The 22392-nt window shown below is 48.8% G+C and overlaps 1 protein-coding gene across 2 annotated transcripts in view; it reads right to left on the reverse strand.

The window, feature by feature from the left end:
• Nucleotides 1-5566, reverse strand: part of VLDLR (very low density lipoprotein receptor) — a 31298-nt gene extending 25732 nt beyond the window's left edge. For both annotated transcript variants that reach the window (XM_080819586.1, XM_080819585.1), the window contains exon 1: nucleotides 5432-5566. In XM_080819586.1, the coding sequence (XP_080675712.1) occupies nucleotides 5432-5513 (82 nt within the window). In that variant the 5' untranslated portion in view covers nucleotides 5514-5566. The remainder of the gene's footprint in view (nucleotides 1-5431) is intronic.
• Nucleotides 5567-22392: the final 16826 nt, after the last annotated feature.

Below are 22392 nucleotides of genomic sequence, written 5' to 3' on the forward strand. Positions count from 1 at the left end.
TTGGGACCAGGTTCCTGATGTCTCAAGAATCTTTGGGCACTCGTGAGTATTCCTGGATGGCTCAGCTGATTGACTAATTCACTAATAAAGCTGGTTTGAATTTTAGACTTTCTGAAGCATTCTTTCCAGCTTTTCTGAACCTGAAGCTTGTGACCAGTTGTCTGACCAGCCAGAATTCTCTGGAAGACTGAGTTACAGAGTCCAGTTCCCTGCGCCCACAGGAGTGCATTATCCTTATGGCACTTGGTCATTTAAAACCCATGTGCTTTCCCATATCGCTCTGTCAGAGCAAGTGTGTTCGTGTGGGCGTGCCAGCCTCATCTTCCTGTGAGGACCAAGCTTCCGGGACGCAGGGAACAGGAGTGGCAGCTAACTGGTAGTGTCATAAATTTGATACGCGGGAACTGGATTTCACTTGGGCCGCGCTTTCATGCTCTTTGGGAATGCTGGCTGCCACCTGTGGCTGCTCAAATCCGATCACTTTCGTAAGGTCGTCTGAGGACATGGAATAGTGTCTGGCTTTGTCACATTAGAGTCTATGTTCTTGGTGACAATTGGGAAGCATCGTATTGTGTAACGGAGGTAGCAGGTGGGAACTCCAGCAACCTTTAACTGCTCTCTTTGATGCCTCTTTTGTGATTTTATGATTAAGGCTTCAGCGTTGGGTCTGCTCACTCCTCTCCAGAACTTCTAGGCCGGGCTGTAGCTGGAGCACTGATTTCCTGGTTTGACTTCCCCACTAGACCAAACGCCATGAAAGAAAGGACCAACTCCCTAGTTACTGTGTCCACGCCCACCACCATGCCTGCTGGTGCCAAATGGCACACGGTAGGTGCTCCGTAGATGGACGTCAAGTGTTTTAAGCAGAAGTATGAGGAATGTCGCCATCAACCTACCACCTACTTCGTGAACCTACAGATCAGTTAATAACTCAGATCTTGGGAAGGCTTCTTTGGAAAAAGAAAGACTAGAGGCAGTCTATAAAATAGGAACCGTGTTAACTCAGTGTTTGGGGGGAAAAGAACTGAATCTAACACGTGAAGTAGTTTGCAAATGTTGTCCATCAACTAAGGTTTTATCATCTCTCTTGGCAAATTGCAAGCCCCACCCCTCCAGCCCCCCAAACCACATCTATATACATAAAGGCTCCTAGCCAGTAGGGCCAACCCAGAAAACCCAAGTTGGTGGCAAGATCAACCACTCCAGCCAGTGGTCCCATCTTAAAAGTTTCTGCCTCCAAAGTTACTTCTTAATGCAAGAGCGTGCACACCCTTCCCCTCCTCCACTGGTTCTGGAGCATTTCTAAAATTTAAAGTCATCAAAGGCTCTCCAAGCAAACATTAAGGCCCCCCCCCCTTTTTTTTTTTTTTTGCATAATCTCTGTCCTTAATATCATGGCACCTGGGAGGCATGCGTGCTCTTGCTTAACTTAGAGCCCTTGAATAACCAGCAGGCCCAAGCTATCCTAAGACACATCACATGAAGGAAGAAGTATGCTAACTTTACAGTATCACCTGCCATCTGCTTTAGTTCCTGCAGCATGGCTACCGTGTCTAACCAGGTGGTATTGACCAGGCTTAGAGTTTTTATTGCTAAGCCAACAGAAGAGCTTAGCAAAGAGACACAGATTCCAACTGAAAAATGCAGAGTGAAATTATCAAGCAGGATTCTGATAGAGGTAAGTCACATTGAGCCTGAAAGCTAACAAGCTGTCAGTCCTCAAATCTAACTAATAATTCTTTAGCTGGGCAGAAAAAATTGTCCCTGGCTGCTTCTGCTCAACAGGTACATCCTGCCCATCACCTGTGCAGAAGGTACTTTTGGACCCTTTGTGTTGGAAGTACTATTCGTGTTGTGCCCTAAGAATTCTTCTGAGATGGACGTAGAGGAGAAGGAAACATAGTAAGCAATTTTGAGTCTATCAGTTAGCCACCTGGAGAGCAGCCCACCCTGAGAGGCTCTCCTAAGGCAGGTACATTTATCATAAACACCATTGCAGACCTTATCATAGCCCTTGGAGGCATTTGATTTCTCGTAGGCTAGAATGGGAAGGTAACTTTCCAAAGAACAGTCAGGATCCAAAGTAAATTTAACTGTGACTTAAGGTCAAAGAGGTAACTGCCTATCCTTGATCATTTTTTCCCTCTACCAAAAAGGACAGCATCATTCACATTCTGAAGAAATAGAGAACAGTCTAGGTATTTAACATGAGTTATCTGTACGCGTATGCTGTGCTCTGAGTCTTTCAGAGTCAGAGTCTTTGGATGGAAACCCGACGCCATGTGTCTGGGAGCTCCCTGTTCCCTTGATTATGGCCATGTTCTACTCTGGGAGTTCTTGTGAAGTTTCACCAGGTTGATAATTCTGGAATCGAAGGGGCTTGGAGCTACTTTTCATCGCTTCTAAAATGGTAGTAAAACTGCTCAAGTGAAATCGAATTTATGGTTATTCAACTTTATGAAAGGCAGAAACACTTAAATCAGGACCTCCCTTCTTCGAAGCATGGAGACTGCCATAATTAACCTTGCTAGCAATGCTAAGTGCTTCAGTATGCAATTGATCACGGTACGGTCGCAATACTGGGCTGCACTGCTGAATCTGGCCTTTATACATGCACGAGGAATCTGGGGACACAAGCAGTAAAAGCCGAGAATCAAAACAACACAGGACAGACATTCTAGCTAAATGTCATGTGAAGGGAGCAAAAGGCCGATTCATGGGAGGGAGGGGCTCAGACTCCAGGAAGCTGTCACTTGCCTGGTGATCCTCCTTTAAAGAATCCGGGTTCCCATGCTTGTTCTTTGGTCTGAATGAGGATTAGGATTGCTGTCAGTTTCCCTTGCTGCAAGGGGATGGGAGTTAAGTTTATTTTCTCTTCTCCCTCTGGGTTAAAGCTAGTACTGCTAGCTTCACGAACCTTTCCCCACGGTCAGAAAAGTTTCTGTCTCCTCTTTTGCTAGTTGCTAGCCATTTCTGAACAGCCCTCCTCAAACCTTGGTTCTTCTAGGCTCTGGCTTTAATGAGTATGTGGTAGCCCACATCCTAATCTTGACTACCTTAGGCTGGAGGAAATGTACTAGAAATGTACTAGAATTCCCAAGGATTTGCAATCAGGAGTGCAACTCCACTCCTGAATTTCAACTTCTCTTGTTAGCCTGGTTGAAGTTTTCGGTCAGGATCTGAGAACATCCTTGCCCTGTCCTAGAGCATTTTAGACCAGTACCATGAGTGTATTTGGCGGGGGGAGGTTTTGAAGGGGGTGAGAAGAAGGGATGTATACAAAACCAGGACCAAAAGGTCAACTCACACACCCTGGGGCTTTGAACTTCAGAGAGGAGTCAGTCTGGGTTGGCGTAAGATCAGTACCTCCTCAGCCAGTCCCAGATTCTATCCAGTGGAAAAACGATGTGCCCCCTTTCCTTTGAAAATTTATGTCTTGCGTGGGCTTTTGTTTTTCACTATTCATGGCATGTCACATATTTCACATGTGACACAGGGGAGTCAAAGGGACCCTCACCTACCGCATACAAGGCCAACTAACTCATTTCAGCAGTTCAAGGGCATTCTCAGCGTTCTATAGAATAAAGTTAACCTCCAAGGGAAAGTTATTACATGTCACATTAAAAGAAAACACGCAGCAAAAAACCCTTTCTCTCACCTCCAGGAAGGTTGTTTATCAAGAGTTTCTGGTATACCTTACTCTTTTGAAATGTTATGAAAAGTAGAATACAAGTCACGGTACTATTCCGAGAAATCATTTAATAAGTTAGGATTGCTCATCCATTAATGATTAATGTTCCAGTCTGAAAATTCTTGTAGGCAGGCCTTTTCCAGGCTCTGAGGTTTGTTACCCATCAGAGGCTGTCTCCACGACTCGCCTTTTTCCAGGAGTCCAGGTCGGGGGAAGGTTTTGGGAGAACAGTGCGGGGGAGCCTGTCCGGCGTCACACGTCCCCTCGCAGAGCATACTTCTCAGGCTGCTATATGCTGAGTTCGCGGAGCCATGTGACCAACCCAAACGTGATCGGGCGGCCAGCCAATCGCAAAGGGCAGAAAAGCCCGTCCCAGCTTCACACGCTCGCTCGGGATAGTCCGAGCCAAAGGGCAGGGGGGGCACCGGGAGGCTTCAAACCCCCCAGGTATGGCCCGAGACTGCCTGGCCGCACACTTTAAAGTTGGCTCACTTCAGGAGCCACGTGACTGCAGGCAGGCGGGCCTCCGGAGCCAGCGGGCGGTAGGAGCTGGGACTCTGGAATGGGTGCTCGGATCGGGGGCAGCTTTCTGTCCACTTCCCCGGAGCTGGCCAGCAGGGCCCGCCGCGTCCTGTCAAGATCACTTCAGGGACGCGCCGGGACTCTGACCGAATCCGTAGAAGGGCTTCCTGTCCTCTGCCCAGGAAAGTTGTGCGGCTCCAACTGGGAGAGTGGCCGAGGACAGGGCTCCCGGGCCCAGTGCGGCAGACCCGGGGCACTCGACAGTAGTCCCCAGCGCCACACACCAGCTCTCTCGCGCTATTCCCTTTGATCTATTGTTTGGAATGAAGGCTAATTACACAGTCACTAGATTAGGACTCAATTCCTCTCGAGGAAATCTCACCGGGAACGAAGATCAGCAAACTAACCTGATTAAGTCTTCCTTGCGCTCCCCTCCCCCCCGCTCAGCTACACTGGAGACCCGAGAGGTTTACAAACACGGCGCGAGGGGGGACGGGGGGGAGCGGGGAGAAGAGGTGGAACCCCCAGCGGGGAGTCCTGTTTGAGACCGCACTCGCCCTCCAACCCCTACTCCAGAGAGACCCCCGGCGCCCGGGGAGTCGCAGTCCGGGTGCGCAGGCTGCGCACTTGAAGTGGCTCCCTGGAGCCTCCCGGCTGCCGCCCATCGAACGTGCGCCCGCTCCCCGTCACCGGGGACTCGCTGCCGGGACCCGCACCCGGCGCCCCGCGTCCCCGGGGACGCCCACCCTCGTCCACCGAACACTCCCACCCGCCCTCGAGTCCCAGGAGCGTGCCCCGGGCTCCCGCGCACCGCTCGGCCCGACCCGGCCCTCTGCCTCCTTCCTAACACTCCGCCTGGCAGAGCAGACAGAACCATTGTTCAGAAGCTCAGAAGCCCACATTCCCCAGCCCCGGCCAAGCGGGGTGAAAAACGGGGCAAAACAGTGGCTTTGGGGGACGGAGTGTAAGGGAATGAAGACTAGTTCAGGCGAGGCTTTAGGACACCCCAAATCCCGCTGTCCCCCAAGCCCGGCTCCCCGTGGCCGCGGCGCTGACAGTCAGCTCAGAGGCGCCACCAGGGTTGGGAGGGAAAGAAGGCGAGCAGAGCGGAGAGGCGCCTCCTAGGAGGGGGGTGGGCAAAAGGAGACCCGCGCCTCGGGGCCCCCTGGCGCCCCGGCTGGGTCCGGGCAGCCGGCGGAGGGGCGCGTCCTCACTCACCCGCTCCGGTGGCGCGGCTTTCCCGGGGCGCCCAGCACAGCGCGAGCAGCAGCCAGAGCGCCCAGCGCGCGGACGTGCCCATGGTGCCCGCCTGGATGGTGCCGCCGCCGCCGCCGCCGCCGCTCGCTAGCTCCGCACAACAAGTTACCAGCCCTTCGCGAAGGAGGGAGGAGGTGGGGGCGGGGAGGGGGGAGGGGGAGGAGGAGGGGAAGGAGTTAGAAAGGGGGAAAGGGAGCAGGGAAGAAGAGGGCACCCCCTCCCCTCCAACTTGCACAATCTCCTCCCCACCAGCCAACCCACCCACCCACCCACCCACCTCCCCGGGCCGCAGCAGCCGTGCACGCGGAGCCTGCCGGCAGAAAATAATGCGGGCGCTGCAGAGGAGGGGAGGGCAGAGGAGGGGAGGGAGAGGGGGTGGGGAGCCGAGAGCCGAGGAGAAGGCAGAGGAGAGCGGAGCCGGCCGCGGAGCACCCACACTGGCGGCTGCCGGAGCGCGGGGTGAGCGGCGAGGAGGGAGCAGGAGGGGGAGTGGTCAGCGACGGGGGGTGGGGGTGGGGGGGAGCGGCGGCTTCAGCCCTCCTTTCCCCCGACGCGCTGCTCTTGTAAGCTCTGGGCAGCCGGGTGCCCGCGCGGGGGTGCGGGAGTGTGTGTGCGTGCGTGAGTGGCCGCGGCCGCCGCTGCCACCCGGGCTGCTCCTGGGGCCCGGCTGCTCCGCGCGTCCGCCTGGGGCTCACGGGGGCCCGGGGCGGCCGCTGGTTGGCTCGCGCGCCGCCCTCGCCTCCAATCCCCGGTGCCTGCCCTAATTTCCTGATCTCGGGAACCTGCCGCCGCCGCAGCCGTGCGCTCCCTACAGTCCTTACTGTCGCCTCCCGGCCGCCGGCGGCGGCGAATGCAGCGGCAGCAGCGGTTAGCGCTGATGCAACTCGCGCCGCTCTCGCCACCGCCCGCCCGCCAGCTAACGGGGCCGGCGGCCGGGGGGACCCGCGCTGCCAAGGGCAGCAAGCATCTCTCCCTCCCTCCCTCCCTCCCTCTCTGCCACCCTCTCCTGCGCCCCAAGGGCAGGCTGGTAGGTAGCGGCTTCCTCGGGCCTCCTCCCTCCGCCCGAAAGTGACGGAGCGGACGGGCTCGAGACCTTTGGGCTGCTCCGAGGTGGGGTTCGGGGTGCCTGTCTCCGTCGCACGCCGAGATGCTGTTTTCGCTAAAATTTGAACGTGCTTTTCAATGAGAGAGGGCGTGTGTGTGTGTGTGTGTGTGTGTGTGTGTGTGTGAGGGTGCATGAGTGTGTGGCTTGTTCTCTGGGATAGAACGGGACTGAAATAACCCGGGCTGGGAGGAGGGGGGTTGCCAGCGCAGCCCTGCATTCACTCGTCAACGATTAGAGTTAATTGCTAATTGCACAAAATGATAGTTTGAGGGCCTGTAATTAAAAGCTTAACCTTTTCTTGTTTGGGGGGGGAGGGGGAACCTAGGTTTATTCTTGTGGATACACTTTGTAACATTTAATTATAAGGCTTAAGAAAAAAGGAAGTAGTGGCAAGATTCAGATTAAGGACTGATTCTCGTTTGGTGCCTGGCAGGACCTGAGCCTGTAATTTGTTTTGGGTGTGTGTTTACTTCAGTTTCCTAGCACACTTTCGCCTGGCTGAGGTGCGTTGTCTCGGGTGGTCTATGAAGCACTTAACAAGAGTTGGAGGGCTCGATGAGCCATTTCTCCATCTTAAATAAAGGGTTTACATATTTTCTCATTCTTTTCCTTTTTCTTTTTTTTTAAAGTTATTTTCAGATTGAAAGTAACCCAAACTTTGCCAGTTTCAATAGGACCGTGTTCTAGAGGTGTTCTGTTGGTGATCTGAGACGTGGTGGGAACTGCTTAGCTATATTCTCTTTGCCCTGGTGCTTCTAGGCATTTGTCAAGGCGAGCCATCAGAGGGGATGTTTATGAGGAACTTACTGTATCCAGGAGATTGCAAGAAAAGGAAAATTGGAGATCAGGATACATTTTGGTGGGGACAGGGGACATCAGGATTGCTAACTGATAAACATTAAGGGGCTTCACTCTGTTTTGGTGGAGGGTTACACGGTCGCTCATTCCGAACGCTGTTTTGCCCACTCCGTGATTGTACATTTAGTTCCAACCGCAGAGCCGTGCACATGTTGCATGTGAAATTGAATTCAGATTTGTCTTATGCCGAAAATGGATGTAGGTGTTGTTCTCCTAACAGGCCTTAAGGTGTGATGGTAAAACCTTTGGGGCACATTGCCTTCAATATTTTCAGGGTTCTGAAAGATCTGCAGTTAAGGAAAGGTGGTAGAGGGGTGAGTGGAATCCATATGGAAAAGCACAGTGTTAATAAACGGTCCGTGTGGCTTGCATTTTGTATTTTTCTCAGAGATGAATGCACGGGTACTACAAGCTAAACCCTGATATGGTACAGTAGAGTTTCAGTTGACAAACATGTATTATGCTTTCTGCCCCTCCAAGGGATATAAATAAACTGTTGGTGAACTTAGCTGAGGCTATGTGTTCAATCTGATAGCTTTGTTGTTGAACCAAACCATAACTTTTAGCTGGACCTCTAATTGGCTGTGTAACTTAGGAAAATCACTGTGCCTCTCTGTGCCTGCCCTCTGACCTATAAGCCGAGAGCAAAACTAAGCCACATAAAGTCAGAGCGCTCTGTGGCCTCAAGGACCAGCTCTCTGCAAAGCAGTGATAGGACAAAACAATTATAAGAAGAAATGAACTTAATTAATACAGAAAATAACTGTGTAACAAAAACAAGAAATTTATCATGAGAGGAGATGGGTGTGGTTGAACCAACTGGCCTCAGGAAGGTTGACACTGCTAGATTCAGAAGCCTTCAGGTAAACACAGAGGCAAGCGTTCACTCCCACAGTCCATCACATTTTTTTGTTGTTGCTGAGGCAACAGGCTTCGGGCATCCCTTGGAGGTGGCCCTGTGCTCTGCAGTGGGCATAGGGAGATGCCAACCGGAGGGAGCTCAGGATCTGGTCGGGGCGGCAGAGAAAGAGCACGACCCGGGGAAGCTCAAGGTTCTGCGAGATTATAGGGGCGGGTAGCTCATCTGACTGGGGAACTGGGGTGTCAGAAGAGGCTTCCCAGGGAAGTTGACTCAGAGCTGAGTAGAGTCATCATTTTGACCAAGTCATGGTCACTTGGTAGGGTTGTACCTTCTGGCCCCACTATGGTCGAAATGCCCCACTGAAGGGCGAGTTTGGGGCAACTATTTGCGAGAAGTCACAGGGTGTCATTTGCAGAGTGGGGCATTTCATTGCTTGAATGAGACCCTTGCTTTTTGTCTGCTAATGATAAGAAATGTGCAAGATACGACTGTCTCATGGACCCAGTGTGAATGACTTCATGAGTAATTCTGTGCTGTCTGCATGTATCTGGCAATAGGCATAGAGAGGAGAGGTCAGCAAACGGTCAGTGGCCTGTTTTTGGATGGCCTATGAGTAATAGAATGGTTTGTATGTTTTTTTAAAGATTGTACGAAAAAAACCACAACCCACCCCCAAAACAATAAGTGAACAAAACAAAGAAGAAAAATATGCAGCAGAAATCATATGTTGCTCACCAAGCCCAAGATATTTACTACCTGGGTCTTTGGAGAAGAAACTTGAAGCCTCTTTACACAGAGTGAATGCAAAATAAACCTGTGTTGCGTTCATCTCCTGGGATTTTGTTAGCTTAGCCTTACCTGGCATTAACCTGGCCGATGCGCTGGGTGAATGGGGAAGGAAGACTGAGGTGAGCAGAGGGAACAGAGGCCAAAGAGTGTTCAAGGAAATACAAGAGATACAGAATGCTTCAAGGGTGAGTTTCAAGTCGACTACTGGTGGGGAAGAAAGCTAAGAAGGAGAGGGGGGGACTGGCTTGTGTGGGGACCTGTACGATGTCATGAGAACACTTTGCCTTCATCCTGTAGGCCATGGTGAGGACTGGTGATGGCTTTTCGTTTAAATTTTGAAATATTTATTAAGTTATGTGATTCACAAAGGAGTAATTATAAAACGCAGAGAAAAAGAAATGATAAAGATTTTATTTCTTTATTAGAGAGCACAAACAGGGGGCGTCAGGCAGAGGGAGAAGCAGGCTCTCTGCCGAGCAAGGAGCCTGATGTGGGGCTTGATCCTAGGACCCTGAGATCATGACCTGAGCTGAAGGCGGAGGCTTAACCCACTGAGCCACCCAGGCACGCCCCTGCCGAAAAAGAATTTTTAAAAGCATACTCTGAGTACCCAGAAATATTGACATATTCTGTTTCTTTACTTTAAAAAATTGTATTTAATTTTATTCTCAGGGCACAGAATTATATTGATATTACTATAATTGGTACAGTTATGTCTCTCTTTATTTGCTAATTTACTTCTGTAAATAAAAAATATATATATATGAGCCCACTGCTGCCTCCAAATAAAATACTATTGGCAGTAACACCTAGCTAAGTCCTTCCCTGGGAACACATCTAGCTCTCTTCCCTGGAGGAAACCATGGTTGTGATGGGTTTTGATTGGAGCTCTGATAACCAGTGCATTCTAGAACGTTCACTCTGGCAGTGGTATAAAGAATGTTGGAGTTGGGAAGCAGGTTGGTCTAGAGGAAGGACAATTAGGAGGCTCTGGTAGTGAGGGGACTAGGAAGAAACTGTTATGTGCACTCAGAAATGTTCATAGAGGGGCACCTGGGTGGCTCAGTGGGTTAAAGCTGCTGCCTTCAGCTCAGGTCATGATCCCAGGGTCCTGGGATCGAGCCCCGCATCGGGCTCTCTGCTCAGCAGGGAGCCTGCTTCCTCCCTTCTCTCTCTCCCTGCCTCTCTGCCTACTTGTGATCTGTCTGTCAAATAAATAAATAAAATCTTAAAAAAAAAAAAAAAAAAAGAAAAGAAATGTTCATAGAATTCCTTTGTGAGATGTTTCTCTCCAGCCCTTTGGACGTATCTCTTAGAATAGGGTTTTCGAGAAACCCGGATAATCCATAAGGCTTCCTGGTAGTGTCTGCAGAATGTGCAGGTTCTCAGCTCCTCCCTTGGAGGTCATAACTCAGTGGGTATCCTGTCTGTCCCAAGGGGCTGCGTGTGTAATCTTACTCCGGCCGATTCCCAAGATGAGCCATGACTAAGGAACTTTCCTAGAGAATGCCTTCTTCGATGCAGTTTGAACAGCCAAGTAGCTTTACTTTTCTCAAATATGCATTCGTGTATTTGTCCAAACTCTCTGGGGTGAGTGGGGTAGGGCGCACAGAAAATGCACACGTGGTGTTGGGTGTTGCTTTGCCTAAAGCCCCGGTTGCCAGCCGGAAAGGGAAGCAGGAGTAATCCTCAGGTCAGTTGCTAGTTTGAATTTCTGCTTACCCCGTGGCGGTGCCACAGGAAGACGTGAAATGAACTTTCCCCTTTGAAAGGATTTTGTAACTTCTGACACCTCCACTGTATCCTTTTCTGTCAGTGTGACAGCCCAGTGAAGTGCATGCAATTCAGCCCCCTCCAGACCTCGTGGGGAGCGCTTGACGGTCTAAACCAGCTAGCTGGCACAAACTTCAGCTCCATCAGAATCACCTGGAGGCCTTATTCAAACAAGGATGGCTGGGCCCCACCCTGTAGTGCCTGATTTAGCAAGTCTGGGATGGATGGTGAAAATCCGTATTTACGAGTCTCCAGACTATGCTAATGCCACTGGTCAGGAAACACACTTTGAGAACCACTGTTCTAAAGTCCCCAGCATAACCTCCTTCAGCCTCTGTGATTGATTCGAGGGCCTCAACCCATCAGCCGCTGGCCTTGTCCCGGCCCCATGGGTGGGATGCCTCAGCCCCAAGCACATTACTCAGGTCTGTCCAACGACAATGACGCTCAGGACCTCTGCTGCGTTAGAAACGCACCCTCTCGGAAGCAATGTGGTATATGGACCTTGGACCAGAACTTGAATGGTGATTGCACCATGACAACGGGAGCCAGTTTGAAGGCCAGTGGACTCCTGGAGAAGAGGCTGAGAGATTCAGAGAGATGGCACCCAAACTTGACCTTCAGCCTCACTGGAGGTCAGCTTCTCCTGCAAGCGCTGATTCTGTAGGATTTCTCACTTACCTGAGCCAGTAAATTCTCTTTGTTGCCTATGTCCGTTTGGACCGAGTTTTCTGTTAGTAACAAGTAACTGACTTAGAGAGGTGGCCTCTTGAGGGATGTAGGATGTGTCCTGTAAGTCATTAGGCAAAACTCCGGGTGTGACCATCCAGTGGAAGTTACATGCCCGTCGCCTCCCTCCTGGAGGCAATTCACAAAAGGAATGCAGGTACCAGGAAGGACTGTCCTAGCAGCTGCTTTCTTGTGAGTCATGGCCAAGTCAACTCCCCACCCCCACCTCATCCGAAATCAAATGCTTGTTATGGACTCAGTACAAAGGAGCCCCTACTGAGGGTTACATTCTAAGAAAACCGCCTAGAAATCCCAAGGCCAAGGACGATGTTTGCACGCTGCTTTTGAACAATTTCAGAAAGAGGGAAAAATGTGGCCAAACACGGGAAAGTGTTTACAGCTGGAGTGAAACTCCAAAATGGGTTGAGCATGAGGCCTGACCAGTGGTCCCTACTGGGAGCAATCCTGCCCTCGGGGAACATTTGGCAATGTCTGGAGAAGTTTTTTAGTTGTCCTGCCTGGGCCGTGGGGGGGGGAATGACCCAGGGGCTGCTGGCCTACAGGGGGTAAAGCCCAGGGCTGCTGTAAAACAAACAGCTTACAGAACACAGGACAGCCTCTACAACAAAGAATCATCTGTCTGGTCCAAAATGTCAGTGGTATCACAGTCGAAACATCCTGAGCTAGACTGAGAAGTCAGGTGATTCTGTAATGAATGAGTAGGGTCAGGGGACATGATTTGGAACTTAGGTGGCCCAACAGAAAGATGTTCTCTCTCTGAACAAAGAATGCACAAGCTGGGTCCTGCCCAGTAGAAAAATGGATGTGAATGCAGGCTCAGAGGGCAGTGGGGAGATTTACAGACCTGGAAAAAGGAGAACAAACCGCAAGTAGTTTACATTTAAATTGTAATAGACCCATATAGGACATCCACAGTCCAGTTGCACTGTGCACTCATGGGTGTCCTATATTTTGCAAAGTGTTGGGTTTTGGTTCACCTGTTTTTCAATGACGGAATGAAATTCTGGACCAGTTTCACTTTATTTTCCAGGAACTCTTGATAACTAATTCCTAAGATTCTGGCCCCAATTTGGATCATTCTCATTCACTGTAACTGCAATTCACAGGAGGTTTTGGGATGCAGTACTACAGCATTTAAAACATTCTTACAGTAGGGGTTGCTAAGGAAATGGGGGCTTTGTGGCACTACTGAGCCAACTGAATGAAAACGCTCATTAGAATGTGAGAATTTTAATCTGCAAGTTGTGAGTAATGCAGCAGGGTCTGTAAGTATATATCATTTCATCATGATAATTCTATTTTTTAAGCTTTAAGTTTTGTGAAGGTGGAGAGTTGGTGTAGCTTATGTTTTCTTGTTGTGGGTCTGGTGTACATTCATGTTAGACTGCTGGTCACCCCCTTGAAAGGCTGAGTTTCTAAATGAGGGCGCTTCCTTCCAACCCTGATCTTGGGGGAGGTTTCGTCTTAGCATCTCTAAATTGTTTCAGAAACACACTCCTGAGCAGTGGGAATGTCGGTAAGCCGTATCCGCAGTGTGGAGGGGGCAGTCCTTGTTCTCAAGCCTATTGTTAGGATCCTACGGTGGATGGAAGGAACTGAGTCATTTGGAATTGCCGGAGGGTAGAGTGGCTGAAGGTGGGAGGAGATACCAGAGGGTTAGCCCAGTGCAGTCGAGGAAGGTGTTTGTATGTTGTTTGGATTTGTCTCCTGTGAACAGTTAGTAAGCCATCGAAGGTTTCTGGTCAGGGTAGTGGGAGCAGATACGTGTATTCAGAAATACGGTTCTCTGAGTAGATGATGATGTCCATACAGAATCCCAGGGCACCTCTGTGATTGCTGAAAGCCTTTGTGCTTCGAATACGGAGAGGCAGCGTAGGTGAATGGTTAAGAGAGAAGGTGCTGGAGCCAGTCTTCCTGGGTTCAAAGCCTGCCTCTATCACCTACTAGCTCTGAAGTTTCAGGCAAATTGTTTAGCCTCTTCCTACGCCTCAGTGTTCTCACCTGAAACATAAGAATGACAAATGCACCCACTTCCTATGAGAATCCAGGGCATTCATATGAGTAAAGCACTTAGAGCAGTGCCTGGCATAGAAAAAAGGCCAAGAATTGCGAGGTACTATTACCAGAAGTGACATTTATTGTTGTTGTTGTTGTTGTCTTCAGCGCCCCCTGTAAAAGGCAGAGGGATTGCAGGGCGGGCCGAGGGTTGGAAGGAAGGGGGGCAGTGGGCCTGCAGGTTGCTTGCACGCGCAGATCCCCTGGAGAGCTTTCCAGAATATCCACACTGAAATCCTACTCTAGACCAATCTGATAACAAATTTGGAAATGGGGCCTGGGCGTGAAGTTCCTAGGTGACTCGCATTCTAATTGTGAATCATTTGGTGTCCAGCCTGAAGCTCCAGCCTGGCCCAGGGTAGCGTAGAAGGCTGGCAGTGTCGTCGGGTTGGAAGAGGCCTCCCCCTAGGGAGACAGGGAAGTTGGGGTGGCCGCGGCAGAAGAAAGAGCAAATCCCCTGCTGGCGTTCCAGAATGGCCTCCCTGTCCTCTCTGCGCCTCCTGCTCCCGGCTGACATCTCTCATCCCAGCTCGATGTGTGAGCTGTAAGAGAGCCAGAGACCACGGGAGGTCAGAAGCTCCTCAGAGCCAGACGGTCAGGCACCCAGCTGGCGTCTACCTATCAGTGATGGATTACGTATCGCCATTCTCCCGCCTCTATGAGTCAGTCTACCAACAAGGACCTACTATGGGGCCAGCCACTTGCCAGGGGACTGGAGGGCAGGGGCCAGATAGCGATGTGGCTGCTGTTGGGGGTGAGTTGTTACTGCTTTGTTTGCTTTTTCTCTGGGAGCCAAAATTCAGGCTTGTTAAGTGGTAATTGACAGTGCTTTCTTCTAAGGAAGTTTCTCCCGGATTTGCTGCCAATAGGAAGTGCATTATCCCTCAGAGCACTATAGCATTCATTTATCGAGTGCCCACTCAATTATGAGGCATGACAGAGTTTGCCGTCTAAGAGAGGAAAGACCACTTAATGATTCCTGGAGTCAGAAGTCGGGAATGAATGGACAGACAGATCCAAAAGTTAAGGGGATTCCATTGTCATTGGAGAAGCACTTCCGGCAGAAGCTGGGTGTTCCACTACCATCTTAAAGGAACCCTTGAATAAATTGTGTGGGGGAGAAAGTATGTTTTTTGAACGGAAATGCATCGTGATTTCAGCTGATCTGATAGGATCACAGAGCACAGTTGCGGTTGTGCCCACCACCGTGGGACTAGAATTAGCACCTCCTAGAGATTAGAATTCTATTTTGAGATCTTAAGAACTGTTTGCCCTGATCCAGGAGATAATGGAACTCTCTCAGAAGGTGTGTTTATTGCAGCAGATTTCTGGGCTGGGTCTGATGATTTTCCTGGATGGACAGTTCTTGCATGTGAAGGAGATAAAAAGCTTCACCCTTTGGGAGGGACTTTCTTCTAGAGATGGGGGGGGTGGTCTTGCTTACTGACCCAAATGGAAGGGTGATTGATGGCTAATGACCCCAATCAGAGCTTGTTCCTAAATTGACTTGGATTTGCTTTGGGAAGAGGATAATGGGAGGCCATTTGGAAGCACAGATCAGAGGTCTTTTAGAGGTAGAGATGGAGAGGGTGATAGTACAGGAATTGGGATAAGGGGGTTTGGGAGAAGAGGCATACCTGAGATTTGCCCTAGATCTAATGTTTACCTTTCACCTTCTTAACACAAACACCCCAATATCACCAACATCCTTCTCTGCAATCAAAATGTATTCCTTTTCTGCCATCAGAAGTAGGCACCTTGAAGGGTAAGAATTATGGTTTAAATACTTAGGAGGCCTGCCATGTTTATGCATTGAATTAGAATGACTATCCAAACAGATCTTTTCATTCAGTTCTTTCAGTTCTCTTGGGGAACTCCAGAGAGGCAACTTTCTGGGAAGAAGTGACTGCAGGGTGGGTGGAGGGTGGTTTAGTTTTGTCTCTTTGCATTTCTTCGTTGCTCTCTTGGCTTTGCCGAAGATGCCAAGAAAGAACAAAGAGCTGAGGGAGAGAGGGCTGGTTGGCATAAAGACTATTCAGAACATTCAAGAGAAAATCTGCGAAGGTCACGGAAGATCTTCTCTTTCTTTTATAGCGTAGCCTGGCTAGAGGGGCAGTGTTCAAAGTACGAAACAGAAGAAACGAAGGCTCTGTCTTACATAGTGTGTGAAGAATGTCTTGACTTTGCACACACGCTGCCTTTCTTCTGAGAAGGTTCAAAGCACTCTGCAAACATGACATCATTACTCCCCGGAGGAGACTGGGGACACACGCTCGGGAGAATAATCCCCGTGTGGCAGTTTGGAGGAGCTCACGCATAGATCAACTTTCAGGGTTAAAGCCAGTGTCCCCGGATTGTTGGAGTTAAAAATCTCACATACAGAAAGATGGGCATCGACGCTAAAGGTGGCAAGATGCCTTCACCTACGTGAGGTCTCTTGATGAACTCTACATCACAGGCTTTAAAAAGGCACACTGAACATTTTTTTTGGATTCATTCAAAAAACAACTTTATTTAAATACATTATTATTTTAGAATAATTTCCTCCCTTTACTCCCTACTAGTCTTCAGACTTTCTCTTTCTCCTTCACATCTTCTAGATCCTTCCTTTTGCCTCATGGTCAAGAATTGCGAAAGGCTAACATACGATATAATTTCAAATGTATTATTTCTATATTGAGTCAACTGATTACTTTTTTTTTAAACTAAATTTTTGAATTTTTTAATAAACATATAATGTATTTTTATCCCCAGGGGTACAGGTCTGTGAATCGCCAGGTTTACACGCTTCACAGTACTCACCATAGCACATACCCTCCCCAATGTCCATGACCACACTGAACATTTTTATAGTTTCTCCTTCTTTTCTCCCAAATGGCCATTCTTAGAATTGACTTCCATCTAGCACTTTTTTTTCCCCCCTTTGGAGCCAGACAAAAGCGAAATGACAGAACAAAACAAGAGATACCAAGTAGGATCCGTGTTATCATTGGCTCATCTCAGGCAAAACCCCCGAGTCTTAGACAGGAGTCATTAAAAAGAGAAACGAAAACATCCCATCTCCCTGCGTTGTTTTGATTAGGGTCTTGTGGCAGAGTGCAGCCGTAAGAAATTCTCTTAATAACTTGAAAAAAGAAAAAAAAAAAAAAAACAGGAGTTGTCATTTGTGGCAGGTAAAGTCCTGTTTTCTGTCTTTGCGAGGAAATTTTAGTCACATCAATCAGGTTGTTTCTTTTCCCTTTTTTTTTTCCACTCCGCCCCCTGGATCTGATCTGGGCCCTGCCTCCTGGCTCGCTCTCTCCAGAAATCTCAGCAGGTTCTGCCCGGGGGAGATAATTCACAGACTATAAAGATAGATGGAATTCTGCCTTTTGGCTCTCTTAGCAGTTCCTGAAATCAAGTCCGCTTCAGGGGAAGATCCGCTGGAGGAATTATTGGAAATACTGTAACACGGATTATTTGGAAATTGAAGGTGAAAGCAGGAACTTTTAACCAGTCAGGTCCATTCTCTTCTGGTTTCCTTGGACTCAGATGTGAAAAGGCTGTAGTCCGCTGGTTTCCACTAACAGGTCTGTTTCCTGTCACGTGGAGTCGCTGCTCCGTCGGAATCCTCATTTGCTTAATCGCCGAGGTGTCTCTGGAAGGTGGTGTTACTGGCCATTTAAACCTGGCTCGGCTGTAGATACCTGTCCTGCGTCTAGACTTGGCACGCGCGCGTGTTGGGTTTACAACCCCAGCAGCGAGCCGACTGGGCCTTTTCATGTGGTTATCTGGGCTTTTGAAGGGCTCTTTGTGGTTTTCTCCCCAAATACTCCCTTGTTTAATTAAAAAAAAAAAAAATCTTCTTGAGGGTATGTTGGGAGTGTGATTTATTTGCATTGGCTTGTGGCATTTATTTGTAATTGGATGGCCAGATTCATCTTCTCGGCTTTCCCTGTTGCACGCAGAACACGTGCTAAGAAGTCGCCAGTGTCTTTCCTTCCAAAGGCTGTCCAGCCTTTAGACTGGACACTTGGAGCCTCCTGCCCCCCACCTGTCTCCGTGAGCTCATCACCCCGTCTTCCGACTCAGAACCTGTTGCTGCAGTCATGCGTTATCTCACAGCTTATCGTTGACCTTGGTTGTTAGTATCGCGTGGGAAGGGGCACGTGAAATTGTTGCCGTTACGTACATGTTGTTATGCCCGAGAAGGCTGAGGGTCATCAAACATTACTCTGTGGTCACCAGGTAACTTGGCTTTCCTTCTGGTCTTCTTAAAATGTCAGGACTCTGTCCAGTCTCTTCAGCTGCATTGACATTCCTGTAATTGTGGGAGTCACAACCCTGGAGCCCACACAACTAGGAGTCTGCAACATGTACACATTTAAAGGGCCCTTAAGTGGTTAATGAGGATAATCTGCACCCCAGGACTATACTTCCTATGACCTCCTGAAATCCCCACCGGGATCCGAACTCAGACCCAACATGTCTGAGGCCTCATAAAGTTCTGGCCTTTGGAACACACAGCATGGGCCTCTCCTACACGTGACACCTTATACTGGAATCCCCGTGTAACTCGGCAGCGTAGAGTCTGGGACCGGACACAAGACACACCTGTATTGCACTGAAATGGCTTCATGGAAAGAAGTTAACAGTGGGCTTCCGCTGTGTGTCGTTGTAACCACTGAATGCGATCCGGGCTGCTCGCTCGGTGATCTAGATTACATGGAACATTCGCCGTTCGTAAGGTCTGAGCTCCGATGGGTGGGCACTGGGGGTGCACGTCTGTCCTCTGCCTGCAGCCTGGAGATGCTCCGGTTCGTGGGCCTGAGCACCTGTGTCCAGGGCCTGGAAGCCCACAGCCATTCCGGCTCACGGAGCTGCGTGTGCTCACAGATCTGAGAGCAGAAGAGCCCTTCGGCCAGAACCCGGCCGGCTCTCCAGGAGTGCAGAGATGCCTCTCACAGAGAGACGGGGAGATGCCCAGGCTCCGTCCGGGAAAGGGAGAATGGCCCTCGCCGGAGCAACGTGGGATTTCGGAGCGGAGAGCTCTCCTGCTCTGGTGGGGAATAACACTAAAAAGTGGCCCTCTTAAAACTTTCTCTTCTTCCCCAGGCTCCATAGGGCCTCTGAGTTCAGGAACGTGGCAGACGATAAGCAGCCATGGTTGATAACTCCAGCGTGAGATTTGCAACCCCTTAATAAAACTTTTAAGTTACCTGGACACGGTCCACTACGAAGCAGCTGAGTGAGTAACCGGTAGGAGATTGTGTGAGTGTGTGTGTGTGTGTGTGTGTGTGTGTGTGTGTTAGGATTTCTGGACCCTACTGGTGGTAAGATACCCCCCAAATGTAAATAATGCCCCCTCGGCTTGTCTAGAGGATGACTGTTGCCTTATTTAAGAAACAAAGGATACATTTTCCAAGGAGTGTTGTGGAAGGGACTTTTTTTGACCCTGGGATGGCTTTGCAACATTTTTCATTTTTATCTCTCTGATGTGATGTGATGTGTGCTGGCATTTGGATTCAGGAACTGGGGTACGCATCTGGGCCCTGTGACTCCGGAGCATGGCGTCTTTGAACCTCACTTTGTTCGGCTGGTGCAAGGAGACAGTTTTCGCCTTACTTACCTCTTACAGCCTTTCCTCTGGCTCCAAAGAGAGAATGTACATGTGAGTGATGGTCAGTGGTTTTCAGGCAGGATCCCGTGAGGCTTTGGCTGTGACAGTGTTTTGATAGTCAGAACTTAAAGTCATAAGGGAAGGGGCTGGGATGAGTACATCGGCATAAGGGCCTTAGTGACCCTCCTGGTAGGGGGAAAGGGGACCAAAATCTCAACCCTCCTTACTGTATGTCAGGGTACAGAAACCTTGTGGGTGGGCTGGGTGATCAAACACCACTGACGTATAAAAAGGCCTCTATTAAAAGCACGAGGGGTACACAGATATACTGGAGCCTTGTTTCCCAAAGCAAGGGTTCTGGCCTTCAGCGAATGGGTTGAGTGGATGAATTCAGCGAGAGGGCGGTCGGGGTCCCGAGAAGCTTGTTGCACGGGGCGCCCTCACATGGGATAATACTGAGTAGGAGGGGGCCTCCCTCCTGCCCTCCCTCCACCTGAAGATCCACGTGGCCCAGACAGGAGTCTGCACTGTGTTTGATGAGAGAGGGGAGTGGTTCTCAAGTCTCAGCTGCTGAATCTTGAAATGCCCCTTCCCTATCCCGCAGTAGAAATCATAGATTATGCCACAGATGCGCATATAACCCACAAAATATAATCGGAGTAATGTCCTGAGCATAGCATAAAGGAAAAAGGAATCAAAAGCAATTTGTAATAAAGCCATATGACCCGACCGCAGCAGACACAATGCGGCAGTCCCATGTTGCACACGCACAATCTTTACGAACACGGCTGCCGACTGTTACAGGAATCGTGAGTTGGAGACTCCCATCCCAAGAGGCATAGCTCTTAGTGATGTGATGTTTGGAAATGAGGAGCCATAATTAGTAATGTTCTAAACAAAATAGTGTTCCTTGTACTGTACATGATAGCTGCGTTCCTAGAAATTGCAGTGTATTTTTAAAGATTTATTTATTTATTTATTTGACAGAGATCACAAGTAGGCAGAGAGAGAGGGGGAAGCAGGCTCCCCGCTGAGCAGAGAGCCCAATGCGGGGCTTGATCCCAGGACCCTGAGATCATGACCTGAGCCGAAGGCTGAGGCTTTAACTCACTGAGCCACCCAGTCACCCTGAAATTGCAGTGTATTTTAAAACCACCCAGATACGTTGTGCTTTTATATGAAGAAGAACCAGGATCTAGGCTCAGATCATTATAAACAGGGAAGAAGCTCTTAGTGCCTGGTGGAATATCTTTGGATGTTTGGATCATGTGAGCCATTTTTCTTGATGTCTAGTATGTGTCACCTGCTTTGCTTTGTCTAGAATTCCTGGTCCTTCCCACTAAAGGCCAGCAACACACCTCCAGTCATTGTGTGAACCAAAATGTGCTCTTAGAGACCCAAACACCCTATTAGAGGTCATCCATGTTTGTGCAAATGGCATGATCTCTTTCTTCTTTATGGCTGAGTAATATTCCCGTGTGTGTGTGTGTGTGTGTGTGTGTGTGTGTCTTTATCCATTCATCTATCGATGGACACTGGGTTGTTTCCATAATCTGGCTGCTGTGACAATTGCTGCAATAAACATAGGTGTGTCCATTTTTTTTTTTTTTTGAGTTAGTGTTTTTGTTTTTTTGGGTAAGTTCTCAGTAGCAAAGTTATTAGATCATATGCTATTTCTATTTTTATTTTTTTGAGGAATCACTACGTGTTTTCCCCAGTGGCCACACCAATTTACATTCCTGCCAACAGTGCACAAATCTTCCTTTTTCTACCTGTCCTCACCAACACTAGCTATTTCTTGCCTTTTTGGTTCTAGCCATTCTGACAGATAGAGGATGGTACCTGGTTGTGGTTTCGATTTGCATTTCCCTGATGATGAGTGATGTTGAGCATCTTTTCACCTGTCTGTTGGTCATCTGTGTGTCTTCTATGGAAACGTGTCTCTTCACATCCTCTGCCCATTCTTAATCAGCTTATTTGCTTTTTGGTGTTGAGTTGGGTAAGTTCTTTTTACATTTTGCGTATTAACCCTTATCAGATACATCATTTGCAGATATCTTTTCCACTCAGTAGTGCCTTTCTGTTTTATTGATGGTTTCCGCTTGGTGTGCCAAAGCTTTTTATTTTGGTGCAGTCCCAAGAGTTCATTTTGTTTTTCTTTCTCTTGCCTGGGGAGGCATATCTAGAAAAATGTTGCTAAGGCCAGTGTCAAGATGATGACTGCCTTTGTTTTCTTTTGGCAGTTTTATGGTCTCAAGTTCCACAGTTAGGTCTTTAATCCATTTTGAGGATTTTTTTTTTTATTGGTATGGTATATAAAGTGGTTCAGTTTCATTTTTTGCATGTAGCTGTCCAGTTTTCCCAGCACCATTTGTTGAAGAGACTGTTTTTTCCTCATTGTCTCTTCTTGCCTCCTTTGTTGTAGATTGATTGACCCTATAATAGTGGATTTACTTCTGGGCTCTTTATCCCATTCCATTGATCTATGTGTCTGTTCTTGTGCCAGTACCGTACTGTTTTGATACTAGAGCTTTGTAGTGTATCTTAAAATCTGGAATTATAGTAGTTCTAGGTTTGGTTATCTTTCTCAAGATTGCTTTGGCTCTTTGGAGTCTTTTGTGGTTCCTACAAATCTTAGTATTCTTTGTTCTAGTGTGAAAAACACTGTTGGTATTCTGATAGGGAGTGCACCAAATCCGTAGGTTGCTTATAAGGGTTCCATCTTTTTCACATTCTCGCCACCATTTAGACTTGCTGTGCTTCCCGACAAGCAGAATCCAATCAAGTTATGTTTAAGAGTGTATATTGGGACTTAGATTTGGGCTTAAAATCCGTTTCTGTCCTCTGGTAGCTCTGGTAGACTCTGGACAAGTTACCAGTGGTCTCAGCCTCAACATGAAAATGGCGGTCTTGAACATGAAAATGGCGGTCTTCAAAGACCGCCTTCGAAGGTTGGTGGTGAGGAGTTGTGAGATGTAGGGTTTCAGACATATGGGGCTATGGGGCGAATGTATTCCATTTAACTGCCTTGGTTAGGTAATACAGACATCCTTGAGGTCTTCTTTTTGTGGAGAAGGGCACTGGTCACAACAGAGGCTACATAGAACAGCTTTGTGACAAGGTGCAGTTGT

Source organism: Martes martes, assembly GCF_963455335.1.
Source record: "Martes martes genome assembly, chromosome: 12".
Classification (NCBI taxonomy): Eukaryota; Metazoa; Chordata; class Mammalia; order Carnivora; family Mustelidae; genus Martes; species Martes martes.